The sequence below is a fragment of the Python bivittatus genome, unplaced genomic scaffold, assembly GCF_059951505.1.
Source record: "Python bivittatus isolate LINGU-HERP-01145 unplaced genomic scaffold, Pbiv_v1 ctg000020_np1212, whole genome shotgun sequence".
Lineage (NCBI taxonomy): Eukaryota > Metazoa > Chordata > Lepidosauria > Squamata > Pythonidae > Python > Python bivittatus.
In genome coordinates this window covers 10,871,578-10,891,836 of record NW_028277030.1, presented here as the reverse complement: position 1 = coordinate 10,891,836, position 20,259 = coordinate 10,871,578, and the positions used below count along the sequence as shown (strand labels likewise).

Below are 20,259 nucleotides of genomic sequence, written 5' to 3'. Positions count from 1 at the left end.
TTAAAAAACATATGTAATTAACAGTAGCATTAAGCAGACAGACAGGCAGATTTAAACTTAGGGAAAAACATGAAGGAAGTGCTATCATTCTTCCACTTCCACATTCCTATCAAATGTGGTGTTAAAAGTAAAACTAAAAGAAATTATCCCATTCAATCAAAGATTGTATATATCATGGAAGGTTTACATATATCTACCAAATCAGGGAAGGATGACTGCCATTTAATTTATTAGACAGGCAAATATATATTTTGTGGGGTTTTTTTCAAATTAAATGAGAACTGAACTTGAGTTGCAACTCAATAATTCAATGTAAGAAATTTCACCAAGTTTTTTTTTGTTTTTTGTTTTTTTACCTGAGTGAAATTGATTGTGAAAATGGCATGGGATCTGCTGCTAACGTCATTCATTCCAGTTGCAGCAGTGGTTCGATTTATGTTTCCTCCTTCCATAAGTTCCTCCACATCGCTATAATTTTGTACTAAGTGTTTTGACAGATCTGAAAAAAAAAAATCACAAATATAAGTAGGACATTTGCAGTATTAATCAATTAACACAAGCAGATCTCCAATTAATAATACACCATTTTAAAAGCTATTAACAATATTCTTATAATTACTGCAGATGGTAAATATAGTTTTAGAAGACAAACCTGCACAAGAAACATCTACTTTAAGATGCTGCCGCTGCAATTTATCTGTAACTTTTTTCTTTAAACTTAACTAAGTATAGTTGAGAAAATTAATCAAGACTGACAGGTACCATAATGATTGTCTATCTGAATAACATTTAAAAATGTGTTTGGGAAAAAAATGGGAAAAGAAGGGTTCCCCCGCCCAATAATTAATTACCTGCTTATTTTGTTGGTGTACTTAGGTTTTCAGGGTTTTTTGTAAGATGCCTTGGGATGTTTTTAACAGAAGAAATACCTTATTTAGGAAGATGACGATTCTTCCCAAATATTAACCCAGGAAATGGGATAGTGGGTGCCATCTTACATTTCCTGAGTACTGAAAATGCTCATGGGAGGTGCAACTAACTGCTGACATCATTATTGGAAAACAGGGGTGCTTCTGAAGATAAGGGAAAGGCTGGGCTGTTTGCCTGGTCAATTATTATTCTTTTTGTAACATCTATACAGGGCTTCCCTCCTTCTTTCATTACCTTTAACTACCTCTTCCTTGTTTTGTTTCCTTGTTTTCCCTTTTTCTTTCCTACAGCTACCAGATCTGGGCTGCAAACATCCAGATGACCATTAGATGGTAACAAAAAGTCAGAGTTTTCTATATCTCTGGTACCCTACTTTTTGCTTTCTTTCCCAGTGTAGCTCTTTCCTGTCTTGCTTCATCTTCATCTTCCTTTTTCTTCTTTTTTGCTGGAAGAAAGCCTACTCCTTTGGGTGGGTCATCTTAAATTCAGTATTCTCTTCCTGTCAGTACTACTAATTAGGTACTACTGCACAATAGTTACAGAAACTACACAGAAATTATATGGATGGACATACTTCTTTTAGCAGAAGAAAGATTGCTGTGGATATTAAACGTAGGGATCATCAACCTGAACAGAAATCTGCAGTCTTCCTAAACATTTTGTATTCTTAAGGCACCATGACATAAATTGGAAAAGGATGTATTAAGCCAATTAAATTCTAATAAGTGCTCTTCTATCACAAGTGCCTAATTTATATGGCAGATTCATCAGTAGTCTCCAATCAGTTAGCAGAATATCAACTCCCCCCCACCAAAAAAACCTTTGAAATTCACAAAGTGATTAGGGTGAAACTATATAGAAATTAATAGACTGAAATATGATTCATAGAGGTTTATAATTTTATTTACATATTCTTCAGTTTATAATCAAGACAAATTTCTGCATGCATACATACATACATACAGCCAGGTATCCAATAAAAGGAAGCATATTAAATTGTTAAAAACCCACCTTCAACATAAGGTCCCTCTTTTGGATGCTCACGAATTCTTAAGTTATTTGTTTTTGAAGACTTGCGCCTCAGTAAATCCCTGACCCGCTCATTGTAAATTTCTAGGTAACTGAAATATGAAATAAATGTACTATAAATCAAAACATTATTCAAGTTTAAAATTCCATCTATTCCACTGAATCAAGATTGATAGTTTAGCTGGAGCTCTCTAAGGAAATAGGCTGGGCTGATTTTGCCCATTTCCCTTCCCCATGTAGCCTGTATGTCATCTGTCATAATGTTCCAGAGAAACCTTCAAGCCTCTGGAGCAGGTTTTTCAAAATGCCCAGTCATCAGGAGAGTCTCTAATATGCTTCCAACTGCTTCGAAGAGGTCAGAAATAATGATCAGGCCTTCTAGGTAGATAGCATTTTTATATACTAGGGAAAATAGCAAAGAACGTGTTAATGTGTTGATCAGTTCTCATGGACAGTATTTAAGAAGAGTGAACAGGATTGCAGTAGAATGGAGCAAAACAATCAGACAATTTTTGAATTCTAAACAGAACAGAGTTTGTGGAGGGGGGTGTCTGTTTCATTTTTAAACAAGGCTATAGAATGGTAACTTGGTTAAAAGACAATTCCATTCAGAAACCTTTGTTTAATCTGTTCTTGCACAACTTCCTGACTGTTGAAAATTCTTTCCTCACCCTGAATAAATATGCTATGTGAACTAATTTTCTAATGAAGACAGAAAAATGCAGCAAAAAGGAGGAGGAGGAGAAAGAGATGATGATGATGGCAAAGTCAGACAGACTACTCTGACTGTATATAGCCATGTTGTCTCTATGCAAACATACCTGACCTCTGTTCGAAAGGAGGCTTCGTTCCACCGTGTTTTCTCATTTATTCGGTTGAATAATCCTTCACAAATCCGAGGTATTAAACCAGTATCTCCCTACAAAAATAATACTTATTGATATACTACAACGTGAAAAGTCACTGATACAGAAAATATTCAAAGCCAAAGAAAGAGTTCCATTCAAAAAAATAGGGAACTTTTGGGTTTCAACAGTCCTTTCAATTTGCAATCATTTACATCTCTTAAAAATGTGCTTTGGGTAGTAGGGAGAATTTTTTTTATATTAAAGGAGGTTGAGCAAAAGAATTGGCAAATATCACCTTCCCACCTTCCTTTTATAAAAGAGAACCTTAAGATACTGGTGTAGGTTTTCATGGCCAGTATCTGTTGGACAGTGTTGAGCTTCAGGGTTTAGTGACTATGGTCTGGACAGCAGATTTCCTGACATTTCGCCAGCAACTGTGGCTGGCATCTTCAGAGGCAAGGTGGTCTGCTATGCAGATCACAGGCAACTAGGCAGGTTTTCTATTGGTGCACGTTGGCGAGGGCTGGTCTCTGATTGGTACTTTGCACTTGATCCTGATTGGTTGCTTTGCTGGTAATGGTTCGTGATTGGTCCTTTGCTCATGCTGGTTTCTGACTGGTCATTTTAGAGTGATTATTCCTGATTGGTTCTTTGTTTGTGCTGGGTTCTAGTTGGTCATCTGAGCAGCTGAGTCCTCAATGGGTCTTTGTCCAGGCACTCCACATCAGCTCAGCTAAAGACCAATCAGAAGTCAAGTCACCTGGCTGTAAAGACAGGAACCCAGTCAATCCCTGCTCAGTTGCCTGAGGTTTGTGTAGCAGACCACCTTGTTCCTGAGGATGCCAGCCACAGTTGCTGGTGTAACATCCGGAAATCTGCTGTCTAGACTACAGTCATGAAACCCTGAAGCTCAACACTTCCCAACAGAACCTTAAGAGTTTGAGAAATATATATTATACATCAGACAGAAATATTTTAAAAAATAAAGTAGACAATGAAATGCCATTTGTCCATTCGGACTATTTCACATGTAACTGCTTCTGATTTTTAGATTAGGATTTATGCTACTGTTTGGTGAAGTCAACGTGACTTGTTCTCATAGACTCTGTTATAAGCCACAATGATGTCAAAAGGATGTTGTGTGATTGTGACATTATAACACAAATGATGCAAATTACATACTTTGTGTCACTTCCTTGATGACATCATAATACATGGGATGTCCCTGCAACCCCCTTGTGGACCTCAGATTTGTTCCCCAGGTACACAGTCTGGGGAAGCCTCTATCTCCAAGTAGCTCTTCAGCATGTCAAGTTATACTTAAAGAAATGTAAATAAGTTTATTTATTTAAAATATTTGTATGACTGCCCAGCTCAACCAAAATGACTCTGGGGAGCATACAGAAAACTCCAAAGAACCTAACAGAAAGAATAGAAAATCACATTATGTAAACCAATACACAACAATGTAACAATGAAATGGCAATCCAAATGGGAATAACACTGTCATCCAATTGGGGCTCCAAGACATCATATGTCAAAAGTTCTGACAGCCTTTCTAAATGCCATCAGGATCGGGGCCAACCATATCTTGGGACGAAGGTTATTGTATAAGATAAGGATCACCACCAAGAAGGTGCACCTCCTGGGTCCCACCAGATGGCTTGTTTCAGTGAAGTCACCTGGAGTGTACCCTCTCTATCAGAAGGTGTGGGGTGAACAATGAAATTGGCTTTTTAATTCTTGCTTTTATCTGTGCCAAATGTTTTTAGAACTTTCCATGTGTAAAGCTTTTCTTAAAATTATTTGCTTGCTAAGGAAAACAGATTGGAAGAAAAAATATAGTACAAAAGGTATCAACTTGTAAGAAGTAAATTCTGAAAAGCATAACATACAGCATTTCCCATCATTGTATAAGACTTCCCAGATCCAGTTTGTCCATAGGCAAAAATACAGGCATTATAACCTTCAAAAGCAGATTGGAGGACATCAATACCAAGGTTGTTAAATACCTGGGGATACAAGAATGACAGAAAGTAAAATAAGGTTTCAAAATATAATTTAAAACATAGCTCTTAATTCTTTTATGTAAATTATTACAGCCACTTTAGTACACTATACTATAAGAACTATTACCATAGCAAACATTTGCTAGAGATGGTCAATTCAAATATTTATTAAGAAATATAATTCCTATCTTCCGCCAAAGCCCTTATAAGTGCACACTAAGTAATGTACGGTATTACATAAAAAACTTGGATGCTCTTCTTAAGAGTAAGGGCAGGTCCCTTATTTCTTTTTCTTTCCTTTTACTAGACAGCCCTCTTTAAGAAATATTTGTTTTTTGAATCATCATAGGGACATGAAAATATTGCAAGGAATATGTCTAACATTCACAACTTATCACCCAACAAGCCTACATGAATATTATACAGCTTAAACTTAAGGTCATTAATGTGGAAGTAACAACTTATCCTTTTGGACTCATTCCCAGGTTAATTATTGATAAAACTGAATTATCTGTTCAAAAATGGTAAGCATGATTTATATTTCTTTAGATACACAGGGAAAAGAAAAATCCAATACAGTACATTAGAATTTCAAAAAGCACAACAGTTTCTAAGCTCCAAACAGTCTCCAAAGGAGTTAATAGACATTTTGTGATAGAATTACAGGTTTGCATGATTTCATATTGCTTGCCAAATAGATCAGAAGATCACAGTGGAAAATATTGTGTATGTGTGCATAGGAATGGGAATGTATGTGCATGGCCAACATATGTAAGTAATTTATTTCATAATAAGCAGTTGACGTGTTTTAAAATCATCTCTCAAACATTCAGATGGTAAACTTTGGCATTATGTTTTCACTCTGAGAATCATTAATGTCATCAGCCTACCATTTCCTGAGATGCATAGATTGGACTTTCAGGATCAGCTGAGAAGTAGGAGAAATCATAGGTAAATGTTTTTGTTCGTTCTCTTCCCAAGTCCCCAGTTCCTCCCTCTGGTATCTAAATAAGAGGATGAACAAACAAATTATCACTGTATTCTATATTAAGATAATAACTGCATTTCCAACCATTTCTCTTGAGGACACAAAATTATTACTGACAGTATCTTAAACTTATCTAGATTAGTTCAACAAACTGGTGTTTCAGCATAAAATATAAAGGTCACATCAGTATTTGAACAGTCAAGAACTGAGTTAAGATTAAACATTTCTATTTATGTCACCATTTAAATTTTATTATATTAGGGCTTAATGTTTATATTATTTTATTGGCATAGCATTTTTGAATAAGATCCAGTGATTCCAAACCTGATTATCTGACCTGTACTCTATTTTGCAGTAAAGCTGATAACGTTATCAAATGTTATCAAACAGGGAAAAACATAAAGTTAGTTTAGAACCTTATAATAGGTAGAACACTGACCTTGTTGCATAGAATTAATTAATTATGAGTGCATACCATCTAGTCAAATTGGACAATTTCAATATCAATATTGTAATTAACTGTTTTTTTGCTTGCTTGAACCTAGAAAGCATTCTACATTTATAAAAAAACCAAACACACAGCTTGTTTACAGTATCTTCTCCATATTCTTAAGAATGTGAGGTGAATATGCTAATGAGTAACTGTTTCCTAAATATTTAAAAACACTTCAAGAAAAGCAATTTTCAAAAAGATGATCTCTATATCCTCCATCTATACATTTCTACATTATTAATATACTGCTACCATTAATTTTATTCCAGAGAAAGTCCCTCTCTGCACTGGTTTATTCATGAGGATAGAGTGGTAAACATCCTCTATCATTCTCAAGAACTCACCCAAACTCAGAGGAAGAGTGTGATCAAGTTACATTTCTTTCAAAATGAGTGGGCTGATTCAATACATATTCCAGCCTTTTACTGTATATCAAGGTTACAGAATTAACAGGATTAAAAGAGAAAAGAAAACAAAAAGGAGAATTTAATTCCTAATTATTTCAATTAGAATGCCTTCTGATTACTGGGAGAAATGTGAGATAATTACGAAGCATGTAAAATTAACATGCCATATATTTTAGTTACTTACTAAATGCAAGTTAAATATACTACATCAGTTTCTAATTGAATTGGGGGAGGTGGGCAAGACGCAATCTACACGGAGTACTCACACACTCTTAATTTGTGGCCATCAACACAGATTACCTAGTTTCCCATGAGGTATTGGTATAAAATAATATAAAACATATAATGTGTTAAAATCTCTGGATAGACTAACCACAGCTAGAACAAAGGAACCTCCCCCCAAAATGAAAAGACTCATGCCTACTTATTTGTTTGATACTATGGTATCATGATACTATGCTTTATGCCTTCCAGACATCAAAGACAAGAAAGAAAATGTGACTATTAATGTAAAAAAAATCACCAGTTCTTTATATCAGGTACTATTAAATTCTTCAAATCTTTTTCTAATTCAACATTTGTTTTATGATACTCATCCTGATCCTCTGGTTTTAAATTCTGATGCTGATTTGCCTGCTATAGTTTGTTGAGATTAATCAGAAGAATAAACTAAAATAAAAATATTTCCATAGTGGCTGAATATGCTCACCTTTATGTTTGTAATTGTTGTTTGATTTTTCTCCATTGAAATAATAAACTTAGCATCCAGCTCCTGTTCCCTGCAGAGCAAAATATTACAGTAAATTAACATCATAACAACTTTAGTATGGTCATTGACCAAACTTATACAATTTACAAAGAGAAACATTTTACCATCTTAATACCACCCAAATATATTGAGATAGTCATCTGGTACAACAGTGTTGATCTTCTGACAGCATACTCTTGTTGCTAAGAAGCAAAAATTGACAACTAGAAGGTAACTTTGGAATCTCTGTCTGCTGTAAAATAACTTACGTAAATTGTCTTAGTTCATCCAGGCAATTTTTTAAAAAGCAGCTGAAGTAGCATAGAAAGACATGTTCTATAGATTTAATTTCACCTGAATCACATGGGCATAACGTTTAATAGAATTTTGCTGAATCTGCTCTCCAAGACTGCTGAAGGGAGACCATTACATAAATCATAACATAAATTGTATGAAGCAAATCTATTCTTCCGTGACTACTTATTTTACAACTTTTCATTGTGTGGCCCTCGATGATGTCCCTGGGATCTTTTGAGAAATCTTTACTTGTCTTGATATGCACTACAACTGTCTAAACTGAATCACATAGATCAATAGTTTCTCCAGTTTTAGCAAATCCATCCTAAGATCACCTAAACATGGTCCTAAAATACGATTTTGTCTGCCTTACAGTCTCTATTCACTTTAACTTCCCAAAGATCTAGGCACATTGTCTCAGAAACTTGACAGAGGACAAAAGAATGGCTATTGGTTATTTAGAACCTCTATCTGTACATCAAGATTCAAGTATGTAATGAACCAAAATATTATTAAATACACAGGAAGTCCTGCAGGAAGTATCACAGGGAGGGGAAATGTGAAAGTGAGTTTCTAGTGAGAGTAGGAAGGGTGTATTATTGTTAGTATCCTGATTACATCAGTTTTCTACTTTGATGCCTGGTGAGGATGTTCCCGGTAAATTTTAAAGTTTAGATTAACTATGCTGATCATTTATGCAAATTACCTGATATTGGGAAAAATATACAGCTTCCTGAAAGTGGACAAATGGGAGAGTCCAGGGACAATGTCATTAACAATGCTATGAAGCGGGTAGGGGGAAGGAGGGATAGAGGTCAGGCTGTGACAGGGCACTATCATCACTGAGACAGGGTTGTAATTTGCTTCAAGGTTAGAGTTTTGCCTGCTTGCCAGGTGTCATGCAGATAGCTAGAAGGTTCTTTGATTAATTAAGACACCTGTGAGCAAGCACATCTGTCTTCTAGTTCAAGAAGGGGCAGGGTTGTCAGAAAAAGGGGGATTTGTCTGTTAGTGCCATGTGTCTTTGTGTGGATTGGAAGTGCTGTATGATGTATCAAAGAGCAAGGACTGAAGCTGCTGGAGGAGAGTAGGCAACGTGGTTGGAGGGAGGATCCCCGAAGGAAGGAGGAGTGTGCATCTGAAGACCCAGCAGGAGAAAGCAGAGTTAGAAAGTGAGATTTGCAGAGCAGACTGGCTGGTGCAAGGAATGGAGCTGCACTGGAAAGCTGCCTGGAGAAGTGTGACCAAAGTGCTGGCTTTCCAAGAGGCTCAGGAAAAGCTCTTTTTCCCTCTTCCCTTCTCTTCTCTAGGCCAAGAGCAAGAAGGGAAAGCACTACTAAGCTGTCTAACAGAGTTTAAAAAGCCATAACTAATTTTACTAGCTATATGAATAAGGAACTTTAAGTATGCTAAGCTAAGATCACTGCATACAGAAATATGCACACAATTTATCTGCACTATAACAATAAAAATCACTTTGTTAGAACACTGTGTGTGTCTGCATTAATTCCTGTGCCCTTCCTACCCTCCAACACAGGCTATCAGGTACATATGGGGTGGCTGGTGGATGTTCCTTGCTCTGCCTTGCTCTCTTATCAGAAATCTTGGGTTACCATACTGACCTGCCCTCCCATTGTGTGGTGCTCTTAGTCAATGTCAAGTCAGACTGGAGTAAGACAATACTCATGATGAAAGGGTTGGTTTATTTTGCATTATTTAAACTTGTCTTGTGAGCTGAGGGGATGGGCACATATCTTATTTAGTTCTGCTTGGGCAGATACTTGGTACAGCATCAACATAAGCCATAGGGATGAGGGATGGGGAAAAGTTACAATCATCTCATCAGAAAACTGATCTGTCTGGGAGCTGAGGGCTTGTCCCTTTTATTGGGTCACAGAGTAAGAAAAGGCTTTGTTGATGTTCTGGAATATTTCAATAACCATGCCAAAACAGTCCTGTAAGACTTAATAGCCACAATAGGAACCATGGAGCTGTCTCAGAACATCATAGGCCCAATACATATTGCAAGACATATTCTTTATCTGTTTGGGGGGTAAGATTGGCTGGTGAGGGGGGGGGAGTTCAACTTATCTCACTGACAGTTCACTTTTTGATGAGATTGAGCTGGCTAGAGTTAACTTCCTCTGCAATAAGGTTGTCGTGACCAATTTAGATGGTTTGCTAAGAATCAGAAACAACTGGAATCTAAAGGATTCCTAAATAATATATGAAAGGTGGGTAATTTTGTTCAGCATTTGTCTCATTGTGAAACACTGAGATGAGAAGGACCATTTACACTGTTGCTCTGAGGACCTTCTCCAATTATGGGAAATCTGTAATTCTCCTTAATTTACTGGGCAACTCCAGTCAATGAAGTAAATCAGCAGACAGAGTGAAGATGGCATAACTTTCACAGCAAATATGATCAAACACAAGTCCATATGCGTAACACCTACTACATGGCAATGGTGTTAGCACAGTAAAGTTTATTTATTTATTAAATTTTAATACTGCTTGACTCCCAGCAACTCAGGACTTTCTTCTCTACTATCATTACATATTCAAGAATCATCCACTGGGATTGTCTTGGACAATACCTAGGCTTCTAAAGGTTAATCCTGAAATAGGCTGAGCTGCCACAATTCCAGCAGACCCTGATGAAATTATTTGAGGAGGGGGTATCTAATCAGAATGAATGGGATCAAATCCCGCTGAAAATGGTGTCCGGATGCTGGATCCAGACCACTGAAATCTCTCTAGACAAAAGGAGAGATCTCAGGATTACCCACATGTATATTGGACAGCTGTTTTTTGTGAGCAGGTGGCAGGAACCCATGTTTTTGTGATCGGGTTGCGAATGGCTGGGAGTCATGGGATTCCATCAAGCTTATGGCCGTTAACGTAGCCTATCTGGACTCAAGGTTCAGCCGAGGCTCATCTCTTAATTACTTTGGATTTAATTTTTTTTTTTTTACTGCTTTTTAAAGATTGAGAACCTTCAGAACAGCAAGTTATGTTGCATTCACTGGGTGAGTTTCCTTCAATCCTTTAAGAAAGAAGTTTTAACCAGGAATTTAAAGATTTGTCAAAAAAAAAAAAAATTCTTTCAGGATATACAGCAAAAGGGTGATTAGACTGTTGATTTTAGAAAGTTTCAAACTGATTAAGAACTCAGAGGGACTTAAATTAAAACTTTGAAGTTAATTGAAAGAATCCTTTCTGTGGGAAACTGGATATGTTTATATTTGGAAACAACTGATAAGAAATTAATATGACTTTGACGGTTGGACACTAGAGAGCACTAGAAGGAAATAAATGCATCAATGGCTACATTAAGAGAAATCTATAAACAGAGGGCTCATAATTTCAAAGTTATCTGCTATTATAGATATAGAATATGTTATGGAAGGGAAACAAGTTTCATCAGAGAAGAATTAAATTGATTTGAACATGGATTTTAAAGTGATACAAAAACTTGTTATACAAATGAATTCATCTGAAAAAATCATACAAATACTAAAACAGAAGAGTGTTGAGGATAACCTTTTTATACTGGATTTTCAAAAGAGACTTGTCAAAGTTCTTAATGATTTTGTGAGAAAAGACAAAGAGAATATGAAGAGAAAGCAGATGCTAGGACACTATCTGAAGAGATCAAATACTTTTGGGAGAAAGGGAAAAAAATACAAAAGCAGTTTATTTGATCAAGGTTAAAATAAAGGGGCTATTATCTCTGGTAATTTCTAATGGGTTTTTGCTGACTAGGACTGGATGGCGATGCTTTACAGGTTTTGTTTATCTATAAGAGATGAGATATGGGAAAGAGAGTTCATTTGCTCTATTTTAAATAATGTTATTTCTGGTAATTTTTATTTGATTCTTAATCAGGTTTGATTGATAAAGATAGAAAGTGAGATATAAATGTTAAAGGAAGGATTTTAAGTGGGTTTATTTGATTTAGTTTGTCATAGATATGTTGTCATTTCTGATAACCCTTAATGGACTTTTGCTGGTTAGGACAGAGGGATGAGACTTTAAAAAAGTGTTTATAGAGCATAGGATGGGATATGGGATGAAGAGATGGTTTGCTGTATTTTAAGAGATGGTGAAAAGTTGTTAAAGTTCTCTATACTTGCTGCGATGAAAGGGAAAGTATCCTTCTTATTCTTTTCTCTTTTTCTTCTGCACTTATTTTTTCATATATTTTTATATTTTCATTTTTGTGTAGTCCGTATTAATTTTATCTATCTAACATAATCTTTAATAAAATTATCTTTTAAAAAAGAAGGAAGAAGCCAATTATCTATATCCATTTCACTCTGGCTTTAGGTCTGGATTGAGCCCAGCTCATCAATCACCATACTGGGAGAGAGAGAGAGACATGAATTGTGCTACTGCACTGATTCTCAGAGCCCTTTGACATGACTGATTGTGGCATATTGCTGAAGCAACTCAGTGGTATGGAATTGGAAGCACAGTATTACTTGGTTTTATCCTACCTGGAGGACTACCATCAAAAAGTGGTAGTGGGAAACTTCTGTTCGGGCTCTTTGTATTTAAATTAGGGGACTCACAGGATTATATTTTTTAACCTGATGTTCAAAATGCTGGAGATGTTTATCCAGATGTTTGGAGTGTGATGTCATCAATATGTTAATGACACTCAACTCCTTTTTACTTGAATGAGGAAAGACCATGTATGTGCTTGAAAGTTGGCTGGAGGCAGTAATGGAATGGATGGGGTCCAGAAAACATAATCTGAAACCATAGTATTGGCTATATTTGGTTTTCAGGTCTAAGAGTTAGGAAAGCAGCCTGTAATGGAAGAGAGCACTTTCCTTCCAAGAGAACAAGGGTATATCTTGAATATTCATGATTCCTATCTGTCACTATAGGCACAGGTAGCCTCAGTCCCAAAGAGGCCCTATGTTTTGCTTTGGCTAATGAACCACCATCAACTCTATGCTGAACCAGATAGCCTAGCCTCCAGGATCTATGCCCTGATAATTAGTCTATTAGATTATTATAATATTCTGTATATAGGGTTACCTTGAAGATGGTCCAGAAGCTTCAAATGATGCTTATTAAGTGAGATGCTTAAATGGAATCACAGAAGACTAATCATGAAAGCACTCCCTTAATATAATTCAGTCTATGTATTGATCATCTGGAGAGATATTACTTATGGTTCTACCAGAGGTTTTGTCTCACAGGACAATGAGCAGTGCCTCCTCAGATGATCTTAATAGACAGGTTGGACTATTATTGGGGAGGCAATTATGAAACTCCCTCCTAAGGGATGTTCAGCTGGTCTCTATGTTGTCTTCTTTATAAAAACAAATGAAGACAGGGATGTACAACTATTTGGATCCAAAGCAGAAAAACTGCTTCTGATAGGACATCAGCATGGTTGCTGCACTTGCCCATTCTTCCTTTAAGAAAATATACTTTTTCCTACTCTCACAGAATAGCTGTGCAAGTCTGTTACTCTGTTTGAGTAACAGAGATTTTGAAGCAGAATCAGGATACAATTTTGCTGCACCCTGTCAGCACCTCCTTAACTCAAACATGTATTTTTCTGAGACCAAGCAGCTGCTGTATGAGCTGAGGAAATCACACAGTTTCTTTAAGGAGAGGCTGACAATTATGGTGAGCATGGCCACATCCCCTCCAAGACACCCTTTCTGCTTTGTATCTGAATACTTGCACATCACTAATTAAAGGCATCCCTGATTACCCAGGCATTTTTAAGAGCCAACACCAGAGACTATTATTTTGCTTTTCTGTGTATAAAATGATCTTTTAATTGTTTTGAAGCATTCTCTTCTTGTGATGATTTTATTTAAGACTATTTTGCATTCTTGCAAACTGATCAGAGCTCCCTTAAGGGTATAAATAATATAAATATGAAATAATAAAAATAGTAATATCTAGAACTGCAAAGAAATCAAGAAAGCATTGACTCTACTATTGTAGCAGTTGTTAACGTAAGTAGGTTGCATCTTACACAGTAACAAAACACTAGGTGATATATCGGGATTAAAAATTAAAGTGTCTCTTTGTCCTTTTTTTAAAAAAAAAACTACAAAGCTAAAGAGATAGTGCCTGTCATTTTTATCTGAAAATCCTTAGCACAAGTTTATCTAAAGGAGTTTGCATCTGAAATTGTTGCATAGAATTTGCTTGAGGAGACTGACCTTTCACTTGTCCTATCAATTGCAACATACATTTCTCTCCTTAGTAATGAAGGTAGTTAAATGGAAAACAGAAAAACAAATACAAACATAGACTTGGATCTTAATTTCATTCCCCCCACAAAAACCTGTCTTTTTTCCTTCCTTCAGCTACCTGTGTTCACATAAATCTCTTTACAAAGATTTTAAAGATAGGCTAAGAATTGGAGGAGAAGCAACACTTACAGAATTGGGTTTGATCAATTTGGGGTGATTCTAACTTTTTGCAACACTCTACCCCATATTATTTAAGAGGGACTTCCGACTGTCGTGGAATTTTTGCCAAAGACATGAGCACAACGCTGAGGAGAAGAACCATATTTATTGCAATGAACATTGGGTGCCTGCTTTCAAGAAAGAGGGACCCTGAACAATAGAAAAGCATAGAATGTATACACTTTTGAGGTTGAGAGGCGGGAAATCTGAGGGATTTGATTGGAGGATAGGTTTAGGTAGGTGCTAAATGGGGGATAAATGGTTTTTCTTTTGTAAGATAAGAACCAAAAAACCCTTAAGCAGACAGGTGATGGCCTTCCCATTGTTTCAGTATGAACATGATAACTCTTGGGTCATGCAATGGCTTGGGGCTGATCCAACTTTGCATGAGCAAAGAATGCAGGAGGAAGTGGGGAAGTGAGATTGCAGGAGAGGCAAGGGGGAGGGGGCAGAAAGAGAGACAAGGGGGAGGGGGGAGTAAAGAGTTTGCTGGAGAGGCAAGGGGGGGGAGTGTCCAGCTTTATTTTATTATTTTTCCATCACATGACTTTTCAGAGAAGTTTTGGAGGGACTGCAAGTAGCTATGCAGTATGGTAGAATTGGAATTTCCTTTTAAAAATGGCCTTCTGTTTATAAATTTAAGGAACCAAATCATGGAAATTATGTTGTATTCTTCACTTTTCATGAAGTTCTTTTAGAGAAAACCTTTTATAACCAATTTTTATGTGTCAGGGTTCTAATTTTCTATTGGCCTATTTTACACTCTTATATAATCCTTCAGAAATTCTGAAGTAACATCCCTAGGTAACTTTCTTGAGTCTTAGTTTGAGACCTTGGCTCCCTTCTTTACGGAACAGAAAAACAGTTTACAGTAATTCACTGTAGTAACATAGTTTGCTCTCAAGCTGAGCTGTAAGCCTCTTTCTGCCGCAGTGTAATATGTTGCATTGAACTCTATAACCATTAGGAAACAATTTCTTGGCTTATAATCAACACTAATAATCAATAGGCAAATTCCTCAGGGATATTCTTCCTTGACACTCATTCCTGTGTTACAGTAAAGTAGTACTTCAGGATAACAATTCCAGTTAATTTTGTAATGGATAAATAACTTTCTCTGCTTCCATTACTGACACTGCATTACTAAGAAGGCCATAAAGACTAACATGACCTTTTGGTATTGATTAGGAATGGACAGCAGGATTCTGGGCTGAAATTGAAAAATTAAATGGGTGGAAAACCAAATGACTAAAAAGCAACAATCTACCTCCCCACCCCCCATATATCAAACTTATACTAGGGGAAAAAAAGCTATAGGAGTACGAGCAATCTACCAATGTGTAAAGCCGATGCATAAAATATACTGGTGATACAAAAAAACTAAGCAGCTCAGGAAAAAAATATTTTGGTCAAATAATACTGTAATATCCCATAATAGTTTCCTTTGACTTGTCCTAATCACTTCATGAATACATTTTCTTGGAACTAGTGCAGAATTAGCTTGCCACTACTATCCTCTGAGATTTTTTTTTAAAACGTCCCATTATGGCTTATAGCCCTTGTATTTTCTTAATGTCTCCAATTAGAATAACAATATGGGGGACCCTTCTTAGCTTTTCATGGTACTCTAAGTCTAGGTTGTGTAGGTGCTGCTGCCTAGCTGGACATGCCCTATATCAAATGAGCAATAACAAGGTTACAACACCCTTAGCATATTAAAGCTAGGGCTAGGAAATATAAAAAGGCAAGGAATAAATCAAGTATATAAAATAATGGTGGAGTTTAATAAATTTGTTTACAGACAAGTGACACATATTTAAGAGTTACCTTAGTGGAGGTAAATAAGCACTCAGTCTGGCAATTTTTTAAAACATTCCACATTTTATGAGAAAAGATGCAGCACAACTTGATATTGTTCCTAATTAGCCAGTTGTCCTTATTTCTGTATGACTTAAGATGTCATCAATGGTATATTATTGTCTTTTATCTAATTATTTAGGGTAGTCTTTGCTGAAGCAATAAGATGAATTTGAAAGGCTTGATAAATCAGAGACTGTTGTTGTGTTTATATACATATATAAAAGCATGGTTTGCTTAATCTTCCTTTATTGAATAAATCACAATTGGTTGGATTTACCCAACACACTAAAACATACACCATGGTTTAAAAGATGCACTAGTCCTCAGATATGAGTTAAGATAGTGAGATTTGAAGTTGTTAAAAGGATGGAATCATTTGTAGGGTGTAATCTCAGTAATGCCATTTATCATAAAAATAAAAGGAAAATTCTCCTTAATTCTCCCATTTCCTTTCTCTGTCTTCTGGATTCTAAACTATTCCCAACCTGCAGACAAAGACTACCTTACCTTATTGATTGATTTATATTTATTTTTATTTATATGCTTAGGAAGCCCTTTTGGATTACAGGTAGTCCCCAGTTTAACAACCAGTTCCATTCCCAAGGTCTGTCCTTAAGTCAAATTTGTATGTAAGCCAGAACAGCATTATTGTATAATACTGTACAAGTAATATTGAACCACTGTGTATTTAATTCAAATCACTGCATATTTAACTCAAATTTTGCTATAGTAGGCTCCATGGGTCATCCTAAAACTGGACGTTCTTAACCCAGGGACTACCAGTAATTAAAAAATTTAAAGATAGTTTGGTTGCTCAAATAACACAACTGGAAGTTCACCTTTAAACTACAGTTATGAAGCTAACTTATTTCACTAATATGTTATTAAGACTAATCAGAATTTAAGGTTTATAATGACAGAGGTTTCATGTCATACACTAAGCCATAATGGAATTTGTTTGATTTTGGCTTAACTTACTGTATGAATTCAGTCACATGTGTTTCTTCAGTGTAGTAAACAAACAGTGATTACTATATATATACTTGCTGACAAGGTGCCAAAATACACTCAACAAATTCTGTTTGGCTTATCTGAGGATGGGCTTATCCGTGAGTATATTCGGCAATAGTTTTTTAAAGTAACCATATTTCCTGTATTCACTTGTGGATAAGCCCATCTGCAGATAAACTGACCCTCAAATTTTTAATCAAAATGCCATGAAAAATGTGGGTCGGCTTATCCTCAGGTGGCATATTTTTCCTGGTAATTTGGTTAGAATTCAAGGGTTGGCTTATCTGTGGCTTATATGCAAGTATATATCATTAAGTTCCGGTTTAAAACAATGAATGAACCCAGATAAATATGGAAATAAATGTTATAATAAATCTCCACACAGCAGTGGTGGAAAATTGTTGCAGTTTATCCTTGTAAAGTTAAGTCATGATTTAGGGTTAAAGATGAATACTGGCTTGTTTTATATATTACACTAACCCATTATCTGATTCATTTGATTTTGGGTTAATACAGTGTGTGAACAGGCCAATTGTGGTCCATTCGATAAACTACAGTTTAACAAATGATGGCTTAACACAATATGTAAATCAGGACACTAAGTATTGTTTTCATTCTCTCTGCTGCAAAAAAATATAGTGATTTGATTTACATTGTTCTAAGCTATGCTTCATTGAATAAATTACAAGTGGCTGGGCTCATATAATATGCTATACAGTACTGTACTATAAAGCATGACTGATAAATTACAAGAACTGTGAATACAACATGCTATGCCGGAACTAAACAATATCACCACAATACTGTATTCCTTAACATAAGAAGTAAAGCAAAAATAGCATCATAGTCCAGCTTCTTCCAGACTTAAATAGAGGCACAAAAAAGCAAGTGCCACTTCATTTATCTATTTAGGGGTCTGGCTGGACAGTCAGAACCTGCTGCCTAATACAAAGCTTCATTCTAGGGGCACCGCTATTCAACATTAAGGGATTTTGTTCTGGCCAAAGGCATGTTTGTTTTTTCTTTCCACTTGTAGAAAAGGATGAGGAAATCCCACCTATCATATTTGCAACTGTCTCAAAATCAGGAAGGCACATGATCTCTCTGTTTGTTTTCCTCTCTTGTCCCATTTGGTTGCCTAGACTCAGTTTCTGTTCACTACAGGAAAATCTCATACCGAAGTCAAGAACAATTGTAAACTTTGAAAAATAGTGCAAATCAAAAGCTAACAAGCTTTAAGGCTGAACACAGATTTGCTATTGCTCTACTAGAATTATTGGTAATGTCAACACAGAAAGATTCCAAATAGGCAAGTAACTCTTTTTTGAGGCATTTGCCAACAATGTGAAGTAAAATTTATTCTGGAATATACTGATATTATGCAAGTGTGATTTTTTTTTTAAAAATGTATATCTGAATATTGCTGACAGTTGGTTCTCCACATAATCTGATATCAGATTTCAATGAGTTAGAAGCAGCCACCAAGAAGCAACCAATCAGTTACTAGTACTCAGCTTATGGGAAAGTGCAAGCTAAATAAAATATCAGAATCACATTTATGGTGGAACTTTGTAAGTGACATGCTTTGCTGAAGCTGTCCTTATATACGTTAAAAAAACACTGCTACCTTCTGAACAGAAAATATTTTAATACACAGAAATATGTCTGGCAGTATCTTATACAATGGATGTTGAAAGGTCCTGCCCACACATCTGTGCCCATGTAAATCAGATTTTTTAAAAAGCCAACTTCCTTGTGCCTTTACTGTTTAATTGTATAGAAGAGGGGGGAAATGGTAGCTTTAGCATACAAGAACCAAGAAACAAACATCCCCTTAAATGCCACAAGTAGGGCAGGAGTTTCGTTTCCACCCGCTCACCGGCAGGCTTCGAGCAGCCTTATTTACTTAGCTATCCCGGGTCACGCTGGAAGTATGCCAGTTTAAAGCAGCCAAAGACGGGGGGAGGCCAAATGAAGCAGGGAAGCCCCGCACGGGTTGCGTATCACACTCGGAGCTGCTCTGTCCGTGCGAGGCGGGAAAGAGACACCCGCAGACCCTCCTGCCATCGAGACTGGGGGAGGAGGAGAGAAGGGGCTCGCTCTCTCACCTGCGGTTTATGGGCCTGACTCTGACAGCCACCTTCACCGAGGCCATGGCGCATATCCCGTTCGCGAGCGGGGCCCCCCTCGCCTGCTCCCCGATTGGGACCCACTTTCCCCAGAGACGGGCACTTCCCCGTAGCTCAACGAGTCACATCCCTGCGAGGGCCGCGGAGGCCTCCAGCTCCGGCCACCTCCGCCTCCCAAGCGCTCCTCGACGCCCCGGGATCGGGACCAGGACCGCCCTCCTGGCGCCAGGAGCGGCGCTGCTGACGCGGCGATTCCTCTCAGCATCCCGCTTCGCCGCGCAGGGCTGGCGTAAGGATGCCGGCGAGGGACAAAGAGCTCTTCGCTCAGATGGAACTTTTCGCTCAGAGCTGCATTCTAACGAAGGCTAATTGTCTCCTCCCTCTCTTTCTCTTTCGGTTTTATCCGTTCACGGGTCCGGTAGGGGCTACCATGCAAATAAAATGGCCTTTTACCACACTTCCCCTTTCATCTCCGTGGATATATTAAGAAGCTTCATCCTTCGGGGTAGACCTCTCCTCGGCTGCACCGTAGTCTCCTCCACCCCCCGAAGGGGCGAGCCGACCAGCTCAGCGAGGGCGCAGGTAAAGCCACAGTTTTTAGCTCCTCGCAAGGAAGCCGGCTACGGCTAGAGGCGGAAAGCGCTGTTTCGGCTGGACATTCAGTCAGGGATTGAGAAGAGAAAGGTGGTGTTGCGGCTGAACTGCACTATTCTCCCGAAAATTGCCTTACAACCTGCGGAGTCACTGACCCACTATCTGACGTTGCCTAATTTATACTGGTTTCCAGGAACTTTTCGGGTCCTTTCTGGGACCTCGGGCTTGTGAAAGAGTGCATTATCTACCAGCAAACGATGTGGCCTTTGTAACCCTGGCTTCTGCCTACCGTTCGTAAAACACGACCGCCAAGCTCGTCCCCAAAATAGTGTATTTGTTGAAACTTCTGTTGTGAAGAAAAAGTACATGTGGAAATCAACTCCTTTCAAAAGTACAGCCCGATCTACTGTGGTTAATAACTCCAATGACTTTAATGGAGTGTTTACACCAAACCGAAGTGTGTAAAG

General features: G+C 37.4%; 1 protein-coding gene across 5 annotated transcripts in view; it reads right to left on the bottom strand.

The window, feature by feature from the left end:
• The window catches only part of KIF16B (kinesin family member 16B), a 152,948-nt gene extending 133,298 nt beyond the window's left edge, over positions 1-19,650 (bottom strand). For 3 of the 5 annotated variants that reach the window (XM_088134360.1, XM_088134365.1, XM_088134368.1), the window contains exons 1-7: positions 19,178-19,650; positions 7,414-7,483; positions 5,707-5,820; positions 4,703-4,819; positions 2,781-2,878; positions 1,942-2,051; positions 357-499 (exon numbers count right to left, since the gene is read on the bottom strand). In XM_088134360.1, coding sequence (XP_087990486.1) covers positions 357-499; positions 1,942-2,051; positions 2,781-2,878; positions 4,703-4,819; positions 5,707-5,820; positions 7,414-7,483; positions 19,178-19,224 — 699 coding nt within the window. In that variant the 5' untranslated portion in view covers positions 19,225-19,650. The remainder of the gene's footprint in view (positions 1-356; positions 500-1,941; positions 2,052-2,780; positions 2,879-4,702; positions 4,820-5,706; positions 5,821-7,413; positions 7,484-19,177) is intronic. The other 2 variants (XM_088134377.1, XM_088134388.1) reach the window with 1 other exon arrangement.
• Between the last annotated feature and the right edge of the window lie 609 nt (positions 19,651-20,259).